The sequence below is a fragment of the Urocitellus parryii genome, chromosome 7 (assembly GCF_045843805.1).
Source record: "Urocitellus parryii isolate mUroPar1 chromosome 7, mUroPar1.hap1, whole genome shotgun sequence".
Taxonomy (NCBI): Eukaryota; Metazoa; Chordata; class Mammalia; order Rodentia; family Sciuridae; genus Urocitellus; species Urocitellus parryii.
This window is the reverse complement of record NC_135537.1, coordinates 3233941-3248109: the sequence shown is the minus strand read 5'-3', so window position 1 is coordinate 3248109 and position 14169 is coordinate 3233941. Positions and strand designations below refer to the sequence as shown.

Below are 14169 nucleotides of genomic sequence, written 5' to 3'. Positions count from 1 at the left end.
CAGTGGTGGAGCACTTGCCTTGCAGGTGTGAGGTATTGGGTTCGATCCTCAGCACCACATAAAAATAAATAAAGATATTGTGTCCCATCTACAACCAAAAAATATTAAAAATACAAGGTAACAAAGTGAAATTCTAGATGTGGCTAAAGCAATGCTGAGAAGGGAATTTGTAGCACTACATAAATACATTAGAAAAGAAGGAGAGTCTCCAATTATCCACGTTTCTTTCTTAAGAACACAGGGTTATCTGAGTGTGGTGGTGCAGCCTGTCATCCCAGTGACTTTGGAGGCTGAGGCAGAAGGATCACAAGTTCCAGGCCAGCCTCAGCAATTTATCAAGGCCCTAAGCAACTTCATGAGACCCTGTTTCAAAATAAAACAAAAGGGATTGGGGATGTGGCTCAGTGGTATAACACTTCCCTTGTATGTTTGAAGGTAATGTGGGTTCAGTCCCTAGCACCACCCAAACTGAAAAACAACAAAACCAACCAACCAACCAAAACCAGGGTCTCTCAAAAATAGAAAGGATTAGGGCTCAGTGGTATGTGCCCCTGTGTTCAATCCCCAGAATTAAAAAAAATGTACATACACCACCACTACCAAGTGGGACTTATTCCAGGGATGCAGTGTGTGAAACTCCATCAATGTAATCTGCCATAGTAATGGTATAAAGAAAAATCATCATGTGAATAGATGCAGAAAATGCATCTGACAAAATTTAATACCAATTCATGATAAAAACTCTTATTAGAAAAACAGCAAAACATCTAGGGGAAACTAGGCTGAGGGTATGCAGGGTCTCTTCCCCCTTTCCTGTTCATTCCTTCTCCCTCCCTCCTTTTCCAGTGCTGAAGATCAACCCAGGATGCTAAGGAGGGCTCTGTCGCTGAACGATACCCCAGCCCCTTTTATTTTGAGACAAGGTCTCCCTGAGTCACCCAGGCTAGCCTTGAACTTGCACTCTTTCTTTGTCAGCCTGCTTAGTAGCTGGGGTTACAGGTATGCACCATTGCAACCGACCCCCCAATTTTGTTCTGAGGGAGGGATATCAGGGATTGATCTCAGGGGCACTCGACCACTGAGCCACATCCCCAGCTCTATTTTGTATTTTATTTAGAGACAGGGTCTCACTGAGTTGCTTAGCGCCAATCCTTCTGCCTCAGCTTCCCCAGCCACTTGGGATTACAGGTGGGAGCCACTGTGCCCGACCCAGACCCAACTTTTAAAAAGGCAAAATATTTGAGTCAATCTTTCACAACAGGCAAGTGGCTAGGAAGAGATGCCCAGCACCACTGGACGTTGATATCAAATTAGAATTTGGTGCACACACCTGCAGAAAGTCTAGTGATCAGACTCGGGAAACCTGATGCTGTGCGAATGCGGAACAACCGGAGCACTCCCACAGCGGCAAGCAGTCTGGCAGTGTTCAGTGAGTTAGGCTCGTATGTACTGTGTGTTCCAGAAGTTTCACTGTTTATTCGTCCATGAGAAATGAACATGGTATTGTACATATGTCTTTTCCCCTCAAGTACTGGGTATTGAACCCAGGGTCATTTTACCACCCAAATCCTTGTAGTTTTTTTTTTTTTTTTTTTTGAGACAGGGGTCTTGCTAAGTTGCCCAGGCTGGCCTTGAACTGACAATCCTCCTGCCTCAGCTTCCTGAGCTGCTGGGATTACAGACAGGCGTGAGCCATCACAGCCAGCTGTACACATATCTATGGCAGCTTTATTGGCAAGCTGAAAACCACCCCAATGTCCCATTCCTTAATAGGCGAGTGGGCACATCAGCGGTGACATATTATCATTCAGGTTGTGGAATACCTTCAGAACTAAAACAGCACGACTGACACACACAGGAAATGGGTACTCAAAGAAGCCAGCAATGAAAGAGCACCCAGGAGAGTCCCAGAGGCAACCTGCAAGTGACCAGGACCACGTGGAGGCTGCTCAGTGGGTGCACAGCTTTGAGTGCCACTGACTACACACACACACTTGAAGAAAGCACCTGCCCTTCACTGGGTTCTTACTGCCTGCAGATCATAGCTCAGTGATTGGGAAAGAAATACGGGGTGAGGGCTCCCCTCCTGGGGGAGTGGGAGTGGGAGGGGGAGCCAGGTCCTTTGGGGGTGATGGTTCTAGTCTGAGTCTGGCTGTCAGTTATGACAGCGTGCTCCATTGTGAAGAATTCCATGAGCTCTGTTTACATGTACTTTTCACTATTTAAATTATTCTTCAACTAAAACAAAGTAAAATAAAGAGCACTGAGGAGAGAGGTGGGTGGCTGCCTCCTAAGACCGACATCTGGGTGGCAGGCAGGCAGAACCATAAAGCAGAGCCATCTGAGGACCTTTAGGCTCACATGCACTTTTCTCTGGCTCTCCATCTTGAACTCTTCGTTCTGCTTTACAGTGGAAGTCACCTCATGCCCAACAGGTCTCCAGGCCACTGAGGCCTCCCTCCTGGGCCCCTGCCTGGTACTGCCAGCCTGTGTTGGCCTATAGGGGCCACACTCCACCTTTGTCCTCCAGCCCTGGCCCTGAGGCAGCCTGCCTCTCCACCTGTTCTCAAACCCAATGTCTTTCTCTGGAGTTCAGGAAGGTGTGAGACTCACCTGCCATCTTTTGCCCCAGAGGAAAAGCAGGATTTCCCAAATAGTGGCCCACAGAGCAAAGGGGTGTCTTGACTGTGGGCAAGTCTTGCTCTGAAGCCTCTGAAGGGAGTGGGGCAGTTCTGGCCTCCTCCCTGGGGTCATGTGCCAGGTCTGCAAAGCTCCGGCAGTCATCGTTGCAGGAGCTGGGATGCTGCTGCACTCCCACAAGCATAAGATAGCCCTGCAGCCCCTGATCCTACATTGGGCTTTTCTTATTTCACAATCACTGTCCTCATCACCATTTTTTTTTTTTTTTTGTGGTGTTGGAGCTTTAACCTGGGATGGTGTGTATCACTGAGCAAGTCCTCTACCACTGAGCCACACTCCAGCCCATGTCACCATCTTAAAACCGAGGAAACTGACTCAAGAGATCCAAGAATGCCAAAGAATAAAGACCATCTCAGAACACGACAACCCTGATGCTTCCTTCGGATGAAGAAAATGCCACACAGCACAAATGGAGCCGACCGTGCAGCTACACAGATGTGTTTATCTGAGAACACTCCCCCAGATTCCTCCCCTCAGGTCCCTGTTCCTAAGCCTTCTCCTTCCCATAGTCCTGGAGCTGGGGGACTCAGTTCTATTTGCTCTGTGGTTCAGAGACTGCAGCAAGATCAGGGAGGGCCTGGGAGACCAAAGCCAGCAACTCCCTTAAAAAGGGCCCTGTGCCCAAATGGCTTCCTGAGTCTGGACGGGTGATTCCGACGCCAGGCCTGCAGAGGGAGCCTTCCCTGCAGAAGCACTTGAGCCAGCATTCTGATGTGGGCAGCCGGCCTCGGGATAGCCTCCAGATGCTCAGAGACACAGGAACAAGGAAAACAGCATCAGTGAGAGCTTACTACTGTATCTAGCAACCCCTCTGAAGGAAGAGAATCAAAAGAAAGCACACTGGAACAAGAGCCTTACGGCAACACCTTTTTAATAGGTCAAAGTAACTGTACAGTTCATTATATTCTTCCTGAGAATAATTCATATCCCCCGACAAACTAAAGGGAGGGTGTGTTCTTCAGAATGATCTAAGAGGACGATGGTGCAATAGCTGGACATCTAGAGAACCAAACCCCTGCGTCCCGCTTAGTTCTCTGTGGGGAAGACAGACACGATGAGGGTCAGCCAGTGCCCGTGGCTGTGAGGGGTCAACATGGCTTTAATCTTTCCTTATAAATCATATAAAAATGGAAAACGGTGGTTCTGGACTCCTCGCTGCAGTTTGGAGGTGCTCTGGTACAAAGTGTTTCTGCTTCCAAGAGAAATTACACTGCTACAAACAACGGGCACATTATCCTGGTGAGAAGACACGAGTTTTGAGTCTTGGCTGGGCTCTGCAGCTGGCTCCAGCTCAGCGCTTCCATGTCCACGTAAAGTGAAAGGCAGGAGACAGAAGGGAGCTAGTTTTTTTTTTTTTTTTTCTGAAATGATCTGAGTCTTCAAAATATAGCTTTTATATTCTTTCTTTGTAAATGGGATTAGCATATTGCAACAGAAGGGTGTTCTAGCCAAACCCCAGTCTGGATAATAATGCTATGGCAAGAAAGGAATCCTCAGCCTCCTGGTCTCCTGGGATTCTTCACCACATTCTCTTCTTCCTATATTCAGTGAAGGCAGGTCAGGAATGAACACAGCCCCCAGGCCATTCCCACTAAAACACCCCAACAGGAATACCAACTGCGCTTCACATTTCTGCTTTAATTTCATTTTGACACAGGGTCTTGCTAAGTTGCTGAAGCTGGCCTTGAACTGGCAAACTTCCTGCCTCAGTGTCCCCAGTTGTTGGGATTACAGGCATGCACCATTGCATCTGGCCTTCATGTTCTTAAAAGCTTCTTAATGTATAATTTTCATTCTTGAAAAATGCCAGATTATGGACCTCAGACTTTTCTGAACCCCATGATTTAAAAAGAATAACAAAAATGAACCCAAGTCAAGATGTGAACTTATGTGAGAGGTTTTCAGCCAGCCGTTGCTCGGCTGGAGCTGTGATGCTGGCGCCTGAGGACACGCTGGCTCTGGCTGCTGGTGGAAGGCCGGTGAACACCTTCCCAGGGAAGAAGTACAGCCCCCGGGCGGGCTCAATGCGGCCTTGCCTGCCCAAGCATCTTCAGTCTCGCCTGGTCAATGGCATCCAGCAGGTTCTTGGCATCCACTGCGAGGGCGTGGGCGGCAGTCAGCATTTGCTTCTTGTACTCCTGCTGCAGGCTGGTCATGGCACACTGCTGGGCCAGCCGCATCTTGCTGATGAGCTCTCCCAGGTCAGAGTTGAGCAGCTTCTGTGCCATCTCGATCTGGAAGGACAAGAGGCAGGTCAGGAGGATGGCTTCTAAAGAACCTTTCAGGGAACTTTCTTGTCTTTTATTGCAGGGCTGGGGATAAAATCCAGTGCTGGGCACGCACTCTCCCACTGGACCTCACCTCTGCCCCTTCTCTACACAATTTCACAAGCCTTTCTTTTGGTGCCACCATGAGAAAAAAAAATCTTTCCCTCAAATAAATCCTCCTTAGAAGCAACAGGGTGGAAAACCTTTCTCTCCCTGGGAACTCTGGCCAGTGTTGTGTGCCTGTGCACGTGTGCTTGCCCAGCAGTCCTGCTTCCACCCACAGCCCTGCTGTCACCAGGACGTCCTCTCCATTCTGCATTTGCCGTCTGGACTTCCACCCACCTCACTGTCTGGCAGGGCTTTCCTTTGTTTTACAGTAAATCATAGAACCTGACAGAATCTCAGAGAGTACCTGGTCCAGATTCTCCCATTTCAGCACGGGCAGCTGAGGTACAAAGTGACCCGATGAAGGCCAAGACAGGACAAAAGCCTGGGTCTGGACTCCTGATACCTCTCTGGACCTCCCGGAGCTGCATGGGATGATTCTCGGTGTCAGAAGGCCCTGGCCTTGCCTCGGCGTGAGCAGGCATGGGATTCGCCTACTGCCCCCATGGGGGCAAAGGCTTGTGTGTGGAGTCTCATGAGCCCGCCTGTTCATTTAGCTGGGGTGACAGCCATCTGCTCTTGTGGCCCTTCCTGAGCACTTAACATGCACAAGGTACCTTGTGCTGTGACATGAGAAGCAGTCAGACATGTCTGCACACACAGGCCAGGCACAGGACTGCCTGGGACCCCCAGAGACAGTAGCACAACAGAAATGCACAGTGAGAAGGGGCAACTCACCCTGCCTCAGAGGCTTCCCAGGAGAGCCTGGACTTGGCCTGCACTGTGAGTGGGCTGGCTTCAACTGCAGGACCTCATAGGCCATGCCCAGCTGACCCTCTCCTGCTGAGCTTGGTGGTGGGTAGGAAGATCAGATTTTTAGGAAGGGAACAATGTAATCTAGAGATCTACCTCTTTCTTTCAGAAAGAAAGCTCTGGTGACAGGGGAGGAAGGCAAGTCTTATGGCAGTCTGAGGAGGTGACAGTGGTCGGTGAGGATGAGGCCCACTTGAGACTCATCAAAGTGTCTGTGTCCCATGTAGAGGGGACTGAAGGGGCAAGTGGCCAGTGTGTGGTAGGCCCTAGCTGGGGAAGCAAGCAGGGAAAAGCAGACAGCTCCTGCCAACAGCTGACAGATGGCTGGAGACTGAGCTCGGTATGGCCCTACCATACATGGGCTTGGGAAGCAACAAGTATTTGGATCTATGGAAGTGGGGTGGGTTGCCAAGATGAGGGTTTTTCTTTAATACAAATGGGTGGCACCTGGGGGACAACCACACTCAGTGAAGCAGCAGGAGGGGAGCTGAGCAGGACGTGCAGCTCCTTAGGAAGCAGGGAGGGGCAGTGGGCGGGGAAGCAGGCCCACAGGAAGGCTCTTCTTAAAGAATGATTCAACAACAAGGAATAAGGGAGAGGGATCTGTATGCCTGAGAATCGGGAGTGCGAGTAGTGACTTCAGCTACTGGCTGCAGTAAGTGCTGATGATGGTCCCGCAGAAAAACCCTTGTTAGACCCCTTTTCTTGCCTATGGTCATGAACTCCTCTGCTTTCTGGCAAACTTGTTGCTGATCATGGAAAACTGCTCAGAGCCCCAGAGAAGCAGGTAAACTGGTGAGGACCTGCTTGCTATGAAAAAGCTGCACTGTGGAGGCACTCAGAGGAACTCCGTGGTTCTGTCACTGATAGAGGAACCACCAGTGGTTGCTGTGTCCCACTGTCCCTTAGGAGGCAAGATACAGCTCCCCAGATTGACATCACCCAGACAATGTGTACCTCAGACGTGACATCCTGAGAAGGACTCCACTCCACTTCAGGAGTCCTGCCTGCTTAAGATGTGACACTGATCTGCCATCCTCCTGCCTCCCCTAACCCTCCAGCCTGAGACAACAGGCATGCCTGGTGATACTGACTTTTTTTTTTTTTTTTTAATATTTATTTTTTAGTTGTAGTTGGACACAATACTTTTATTTTATTGATTTATTTTTATGTGGTGCTGAGGATCAAACCCAAGGCCTTGCACATGCTAGGTGACTGCTCTGCCGCTGAGCCACAACCCCAGCCCAACACTGACCAAGTATAGGCTCAGTTACTTGAAGAGTGTCACCATGTTGAGAGCACTCCGACAAGTCCACTGCCCTTCATCTGTAAGTCAGAACGAGGCAAAACTACTGAAAGGTGGTGGAAGCGATGATTGTTGCTAGGAGACAATATTTGGGGTGAACTTTGGTCCCTTAAAAACTTTTAGTAAAATTTATTAATTTAAGAGAATATTTTAAAGGGAAAGCCAGTATCACTTGCAAATACCAAGGTTTGGGAAGGAGCATTCAAAGGAAGTGGCAATGCGTCTCCCCCTCTGGAGGAGCTCAGCACCGACAGCAGTTTCCCTGAGTGCTCACGGCTACCCTGTTCCTCAGGGGAAGGCCTCACACAATGGCTCTGAGCCTGAGCAGGTGCTGGCCTTGGCAGGGGACAGAGTGAACAGAAGTGAACCTGTGGAGCACCTAGAGCCAGCCTCTGCTAGTCCTGATGTGGGACCTTCAGCACCACAGCTCTTTCTGTGTGTGGCCCCGCACATGACCCTTCCAGTGCTGTGCCTACCTCTCGGTGTGTGCTGGCTGGGAGGACAGGAATGGTCTCATCCACGGTAGCCAATAGTGTCCGCAGGGCCAAGCCAACTTCCTAACAGACAAAATCACAGCCAGGGTTAGAGCACATAGGAATTTCATGGTGGCACTGACCATTTCACCTTGCAAGTGAAGTGTGCATGAACCTGCATGCGCGCGCACACACGCGCGCGCGCACACACACACACACACACACACACACACACACACACGAGTTTCTAACAGTTCTAAGAAAAAATTCTGCACTTCTTTCTCTTAGTGCTGACCCCATCTAGTACATTACAAGGCTCCTTCCCTCTGTAAAGATGCAGAACAATGTCTGTCCTTCACCATAATGTACCAGAGCAGTTGCTCAGTTAAGAAGCGTCACATAGATGCTAGGAAACAGGCATGTCCTGTTCCCACCTGACTCAGGAAGACGATGATGCCCACACAGGTGAGGCAGATACCACCTTTCTCATGTGTGCGCATGGAATCTATTCTTGAGGCCATTTTGAATCTTCCACTCCACACTCCATCCATTCTTATAATCCATGTGAGTTGTTAAGACAAGGGCTAACTGCTTAGAACATCATCATTTTAAATTTCATTTTTTTTTCTAGTATTGAACCCAGGGACACTCTACCACTGAGCTATATCCCTAGTCCTTTTTTTTTTATTGGGGGAGGGAATACCAAGGATTGAACTCAGGGGCAATCAACCACTGAACCACATCCTCAGCCTTATTTTGTATTTTACTTAGAGACAGGGTCTCACTGAGTTGCTTAGCATCTCGCTTTTACTGAGGCTGGCTTTGAACTCTTGATCCTCCTATTTCAGCCTCCCGAGCTGCTGGGATTATAGGCGTGTGCCACTGCTCCCACCTCCTAGTCCTCTACTGAGACAGAGTCTCTCTAAGTTGCCTAGGCTGGCCTTGAACTTGCGTTCCTCCTGCCTCAGCCACAGGAGTCACTGGGATCACAGGTGTGTGCCAGTGCCAGGCTAAATTTCGTATTATTGGTATTGTTGTTCTTATGAGGATCCAAGATGTATGACCAGTATGTCAATATGTAATATGAATAAAATCAGTATGAAAATGGCATTTATACTTGGGTCAGCATGCAAAAGGAGTGGAATCTCTGACCAAAGCAGTCAGGCTTTACCTAAGAGGGAGATGCTCTGGGCGGGCCTTGCTGGGCAACTGCCTGCACAACTAGGATGGCTGCAGTACCACTTGAGCATATAGTCCTACAGGACCACCACTCTAAGTGGCCAGGTGATGAATGGAGCATCCCACAGACTACATGACTGATAGTTAAAGCAGTAGTTGCTACCAAATCAACATGCACAATCTTGACATGTCTGAAATCCTGAGTGCTTTTGTTTACTGCTGAGTTGTTTTTTCAAACTTGGCTATGGGTTCATCATGTTCTTCCAGAAGAACTTAGGCTATGATAGTCACAGGAGCACAGTTTAAAACATGAACCAGAATGATCAAGAAATATCACAGCTTTTAAGCAGCTTTTCTACATTGATGGTATTTCTACAAAGACTGCCAATAGGTACACTAAAAAAGTGGTATTGACCCCACAATCAACAACAAAAAAACTAATTAAAGCACAGGCAAAGGAACTAAATAAACATTTCTTCAAAGCAATCACACAACAAAACAGAGAGCCACCCACCCATGCAGTTTAGAGGCGGAGCAGCTGGAGTTTGCACAGGTTGTGGGGAAGCCAGAGGTGCAGCTGCTGGGAAGCACGGTAGCAGGATCTGGGAGGATCACAACAGGGCTGCTGTGCCTGCCAGAACTCCTCTTCTGACTGCACACTAGGACTGAAGGCAGAGCCTCGAAGGGCTACCTGTACGTCACATGCACCGCAGCACTATTCATGAGAGCCACCAGGTAGAAGCAACCAAGTGTCCACAGATGGACAAATGAATGAACCAAAGCAGGTACGCACGTACAGCAGGATGCTGCTCAGCCTTAGAGATGAGGGAGATTCAGACACATGCTACCACAGGGAGGAGCCTTGAGGACATCTTTCCCAGTTACAGAAGCCTGTCCCAATAGGACAAATGCTGCATGACTCTCACTATGTGACAGACCCTGAGCAGCCAGATTCAAAGAAAGATAGAAAGCAGAACTGAGGCTTGCAGGGGCTGAGCAGGAGGGGGAATGAGGAGTCAGAGCTTAACTGATGAAATTTCCGTTTTGCAAAGAGAAAGTGCTTGAGCTGGACTTGGTGACGGTTCTCAGCAGCCTGAAGGTGCTTAATGTCACAGATGTGGGGAAAGGGAAGATGATATATTTTAAGAAATGTTCCTACTAGTGCTGTCTAGTTACACATACACTGTAGTTATATGTGGTAGCAGGATTGATTTTGACATATTCATCAATGCATGTAAAAGTTTGCTCCATTTTAATCCCCAAGGATGGTAAATTTTTTTTTTTTTTTGTACTGAGTATTGAACCCAGGAACACTTAACCACTGAGCCACATCCCCAGCACTTTTCATATTTTATTTAGAGACAGGGTTTTGCTAAATTGCTTAGAACCCTGCTAAATTGCTGAGGCTGGCTTTGAACTTGCAATCCTTCTACCTCAGCTGCTGGAATTACAGGTGTGCTCCACCATACTTGGCTCCAAGGATGATAAACTTACCACCGTGGGGGAAAGAAAAAAAAAAAAAAAAAAGCATGTGCCAGTACCTTTCAAAAACACTAAAACTAAGTTTGATGGCACTCTTTGAACTGCAGGACACTTCTGAGCACCCGTGTGCCATCATGAGGGTCTGGTAGGAGCAATGCTGAGCCTCCTGGGCAGTCTTGTTTGGACATGAGCACAATTTGAAAAATAGTCCACAGTATTTTTATTTTGGTCTCTTCCTTCTTTTATTTTTTTAAATTAAAAAAAAAAAACACACACATACTCACCCCTTAGTTTAAGAAAATCAACACAGATAAATTGTCCATATACTCTTTTGCCTCTTCCTCAGAGGGACAGTATCTCAACTGGATAATTACTGATCCCATGTACTTCTTGGACTCATTCAGGATGTTCCTGCATGTTCTTCAACTTTACATAAATGCCTCATGCTGACAGTACCCATCTGCAGCTGCTGTTTTAACTAGAGACTACATTTGTGAAAGATGGTATCCCTTCAGGACCCTACCATCCTAATGTTTACTGACATGAGAAAAGCAGGGATTCACAATGATGGTGGCTATCTCCAGAGTCCTCACCATGTGGTGCCTTCACACCTTCCTAAGCATCAGGTCTGACTCTGGGAGATGTCAGAGACATCGAGTAGCTCTACTGCAGCCTCTGTGCACCGCAGGCTGCACTCACCTTCACCATAGGGACGTACTCCTCGGGTGGGGCTGGCTGGATTTTACTGGACATCTCGATGACAGCTTTCACCAGGCCCGTCACGTTCTCATACACCTTGTCATTGGACCGGTCCAGGTTGGCAGTGGGAGGGGGACTGATTTCCTGGGGTTGAAGCTGACAATAAAGAAGCAGATCATTCTTCTGCTCTCCAGCAGTGGGCGTAATACCACCACAGCTAAATTAGACTTCAAAGCAGACTGCAGAAGATAATGGATTTTCTTGTTTGTATAGGATATAGTTCAGTTTGAGACAGTAAAGTGATTCACCCAAGTGACAAATAGAGTTGGCAATATATTTTTTTCTAATTTTGAGCTCAGCTAAAGGAAATGAAATGGAATGACATATACTGTACTTAAACTCAGTGTCCCCACACCCCAAGATTATTCACCACAAGAGAAACAACCCACATACTTTACATCTGAGGATTCACCAAATTCCACAGAAAGTCACTTGCTAATGATGGAACACTCTACACCAGTACTGAGCATTTCCTTGGCTTTAAGTTCTGCAGTAAGGAGGCTTATGGCTCAGCTGAGCTGCCTAGGAGAAACCCGCTCTCTTCATGATGGAAGGCTCTCACACGGGAGTTCATCCCCAGTGGTCACTACCTACCTGCAGGACACTCCTAAATCCCAGTGGTGGGGAAGCTGCTTCCCACAGCTCTTGGCTGCCTGCTGGATGAATCTGGGCTCTGAGCCTCAGCTTCTCTAGTGGGCCAGATGAAGGGCAGATGAAGCCCCGAGGTACATATGCCCACCCAAGGACACAGGAAATATTACATGTTACCCAGATAACCTGAGTACTAGAGGTGGAATAATGTGTGGCCTCTACCAAATTTTTGGCAGTAATTAAAAATTCAAATTGGGGGCTGGGGTGTAGCTCGGTGGCAGAGCACTTGCCTAGCCTTCACAAAGCCATGGGCTCAATCCCCAGCACCACCAAAACATTTAGAGTTATACTAACTACAAGAAAGACACTGTGTGTATGCGCGCACGCGCACAGATGTGCGTTTAGACTAAATTGCTGTAAATGACAGTCATTTGATTGTGATCTTCTGCTGGTGTTCAGTCTAAGACTATAAGTGCCCGTTTCTGAACTCTTGGGTACCTTGCCCAAGGAGACTGGAACAGAACTAGTCATTTGTTCCCAAGTCTGGGTACAGGACAAAAAAGGGCAGGAACAGCTCATCTACTGCAAGGGTGTCCACCTCTCAGTTTTCAGCCAACATCAGTGCTGTTTCTGGCATCTGTCAGTCATGAGAGATGAAGAACCAAGCAAAAGTGCCCCCCGACTCCTGCACCAGGCTTCCCACTTGCTAGTTCAGGGTCACATGCAGGGAGCTGGGTATGAGAGAGCAAGCTGGACAGACACACAGACACAATGTGCTTACCCTCCATGGCTATTGTCCAACGGAGGTGAGGAAAAGTTAGAGGAATTTATCAGAGGAAGGGAAAAAAAGAAAAACAACATTAATCAAGCAGCAGATACCTCCCCAAACACATGAGCAGGACGCAAGGTACCAGCTGTGGCTGCAACCCGCTCTTGCTCTCTGCCATCAGGAGCCACCTTGTCTTTTGGGGGCTCCATGCACAGTGGGTGACTTAGAGCCTTGCCATGCACCACGCTTGTTCCCATGAGATAAGTGAGCAGGACAGCGTGCAAAGCCTGGGAGTGACAAGTGGCAGCCGTGCAAGGATCAGCAGAATGAGGCTTCTTCATAAGAGATGGGGACGTTTCATCACTGGAAATGCCACCTGACTTCCCAGGGATTTGGTTCCCACACTTGGCCCTTCGCATCCTTGGGAATCCGCACTGGCATCTAGCTACACTGCCCCAAGAAAGATTCCTGGTGTGCTTAAAGACCTCAGGAGCTTATTTTAAAAATCAAAGTATAAAGAATATCCTTCTTTTGAACCAACTATTATTATTATTATTATTATTTTTTAATATTGGGGATACTGAACCCAGGGCACTTAACCACTGAGCCACATTGCCAGCCCTTTTTATATTTTCTTTGGAGACAGGATCTTGCTAAGTTGCTGAGGCTGGCTTTGAACTTTCACTCCTCCTGCCTCAGCCTCCTGAGTTGCTGGGATTACAGGCATGTACCACCGTGCCCAGCTTGAACCAATTCTTAAGAGAAGGTCCCATGACTTTGAGTAAAACCACCCCTGGCTGTCCTCTGCCTGAACAGGCAGTGAATGGGAGAAACAAGCACCTTCTCCTCTTCTTAAAAGTATCTCAAAAGATACTTTTGAGATCCCCAGCACCTGAGTGTAGAGATGCACTTCTCTCTGGTACTTCCATGTGCACTGGAAAGAAGAACTCTAGAACTCATCACTCAAAAGAAAGGGCTGGCTGCCTTTTACTTTCTGCAGTGAGGACCTCAGCGCAGTTTTGTTTATCTTCCCAGGATGGCCTGTATAGACTCCATCACACAGGAAGACACATGGCTTCTTCGGGAGGGTGCCAAGGGCGTATTCCACCAAGAAACAGGATGGTTTGCAATTCTAGGGGTGGAGGGTGGCCTGCTATGACTGTGACCTGCTTAAGGTTTCCCTTCTTATGGTGCTTCTAACCACGCATGGTGACACTCCAGAAGTTTAGAGAAACATCTGTTCTTGGTTCCCTATTTTCTAGAGCTCAACAACTTGGAAACTCCTTGTCTGGCAATTAATGACAATCAACTGTCCCCCAGCCATGTGGCCAATCTCACCCCTCAGGGTGGTGCCTGAAGCCTCAGAGCTCCAGGGAGGCTCCAGGGGGAGTGTGACAGCATAGGGCTTGGGATCTGACCCCAGCACTGAAACCAAGCCACAAGAGCAAAGCTGCCAAGGAAAACTGGGACGATTTCTGGCTAAATGTTATTTGAATGATTATTTTAGTTATACCTAGTTAAAGGCAAACATTTCTGTATCAAAACAATCATTCTTTCAAGCTACACTTACTACAGATAGATAATAAAGGAACAGGCACGGGCTCCACACTAATCACTTCAAAATCTTTTTTTTTTAATATTTATTTTTTAGTTTTAGGTAGACACAATCTTTGTTTTATTTTTATGTGGTGTTGAGGATCGAACCCAGTGCCTCATGCATGTTAG

At 47.9% G+C, this 14169-nt stretch overlaps 1 protein-coding gene across 7 annotated transcripts in view; it reads right to left on the bottom strand.

Annotated features, from left to right (window-relative positions):
* Positions 1–4010: 4010 nt before the first annotated feature.
* The window catches only part of Ptk2 (protein tyrosine kinase 2), a 230131-nt gene continuing 219972 nt past the window's right edge, over positions 4011–14169 (bottom strand). For all 7 annotated transcript variants that reach the window (XM_026403058.2, XM_026403061.2, XM_077801007.1 and 4 more), the window contains 3 exons: positions 11025–11180; positions 7668–7748; positions 4011–4934 (listed from right to left, as the gene is read on the bottom strand). In XM_026403058.2, coding sequence (XP_026258843.2) covers positions 4722–4934; positions 7668–7748; positions 11025–11180 — 450 coding nt within the window. In that variant the 3' untranslated portion in view covers positions 4011–4721. The remainder of the gene's footprint in view (positions 4935–7667; positions 7749–11024; positions 11181–14169) is intronic.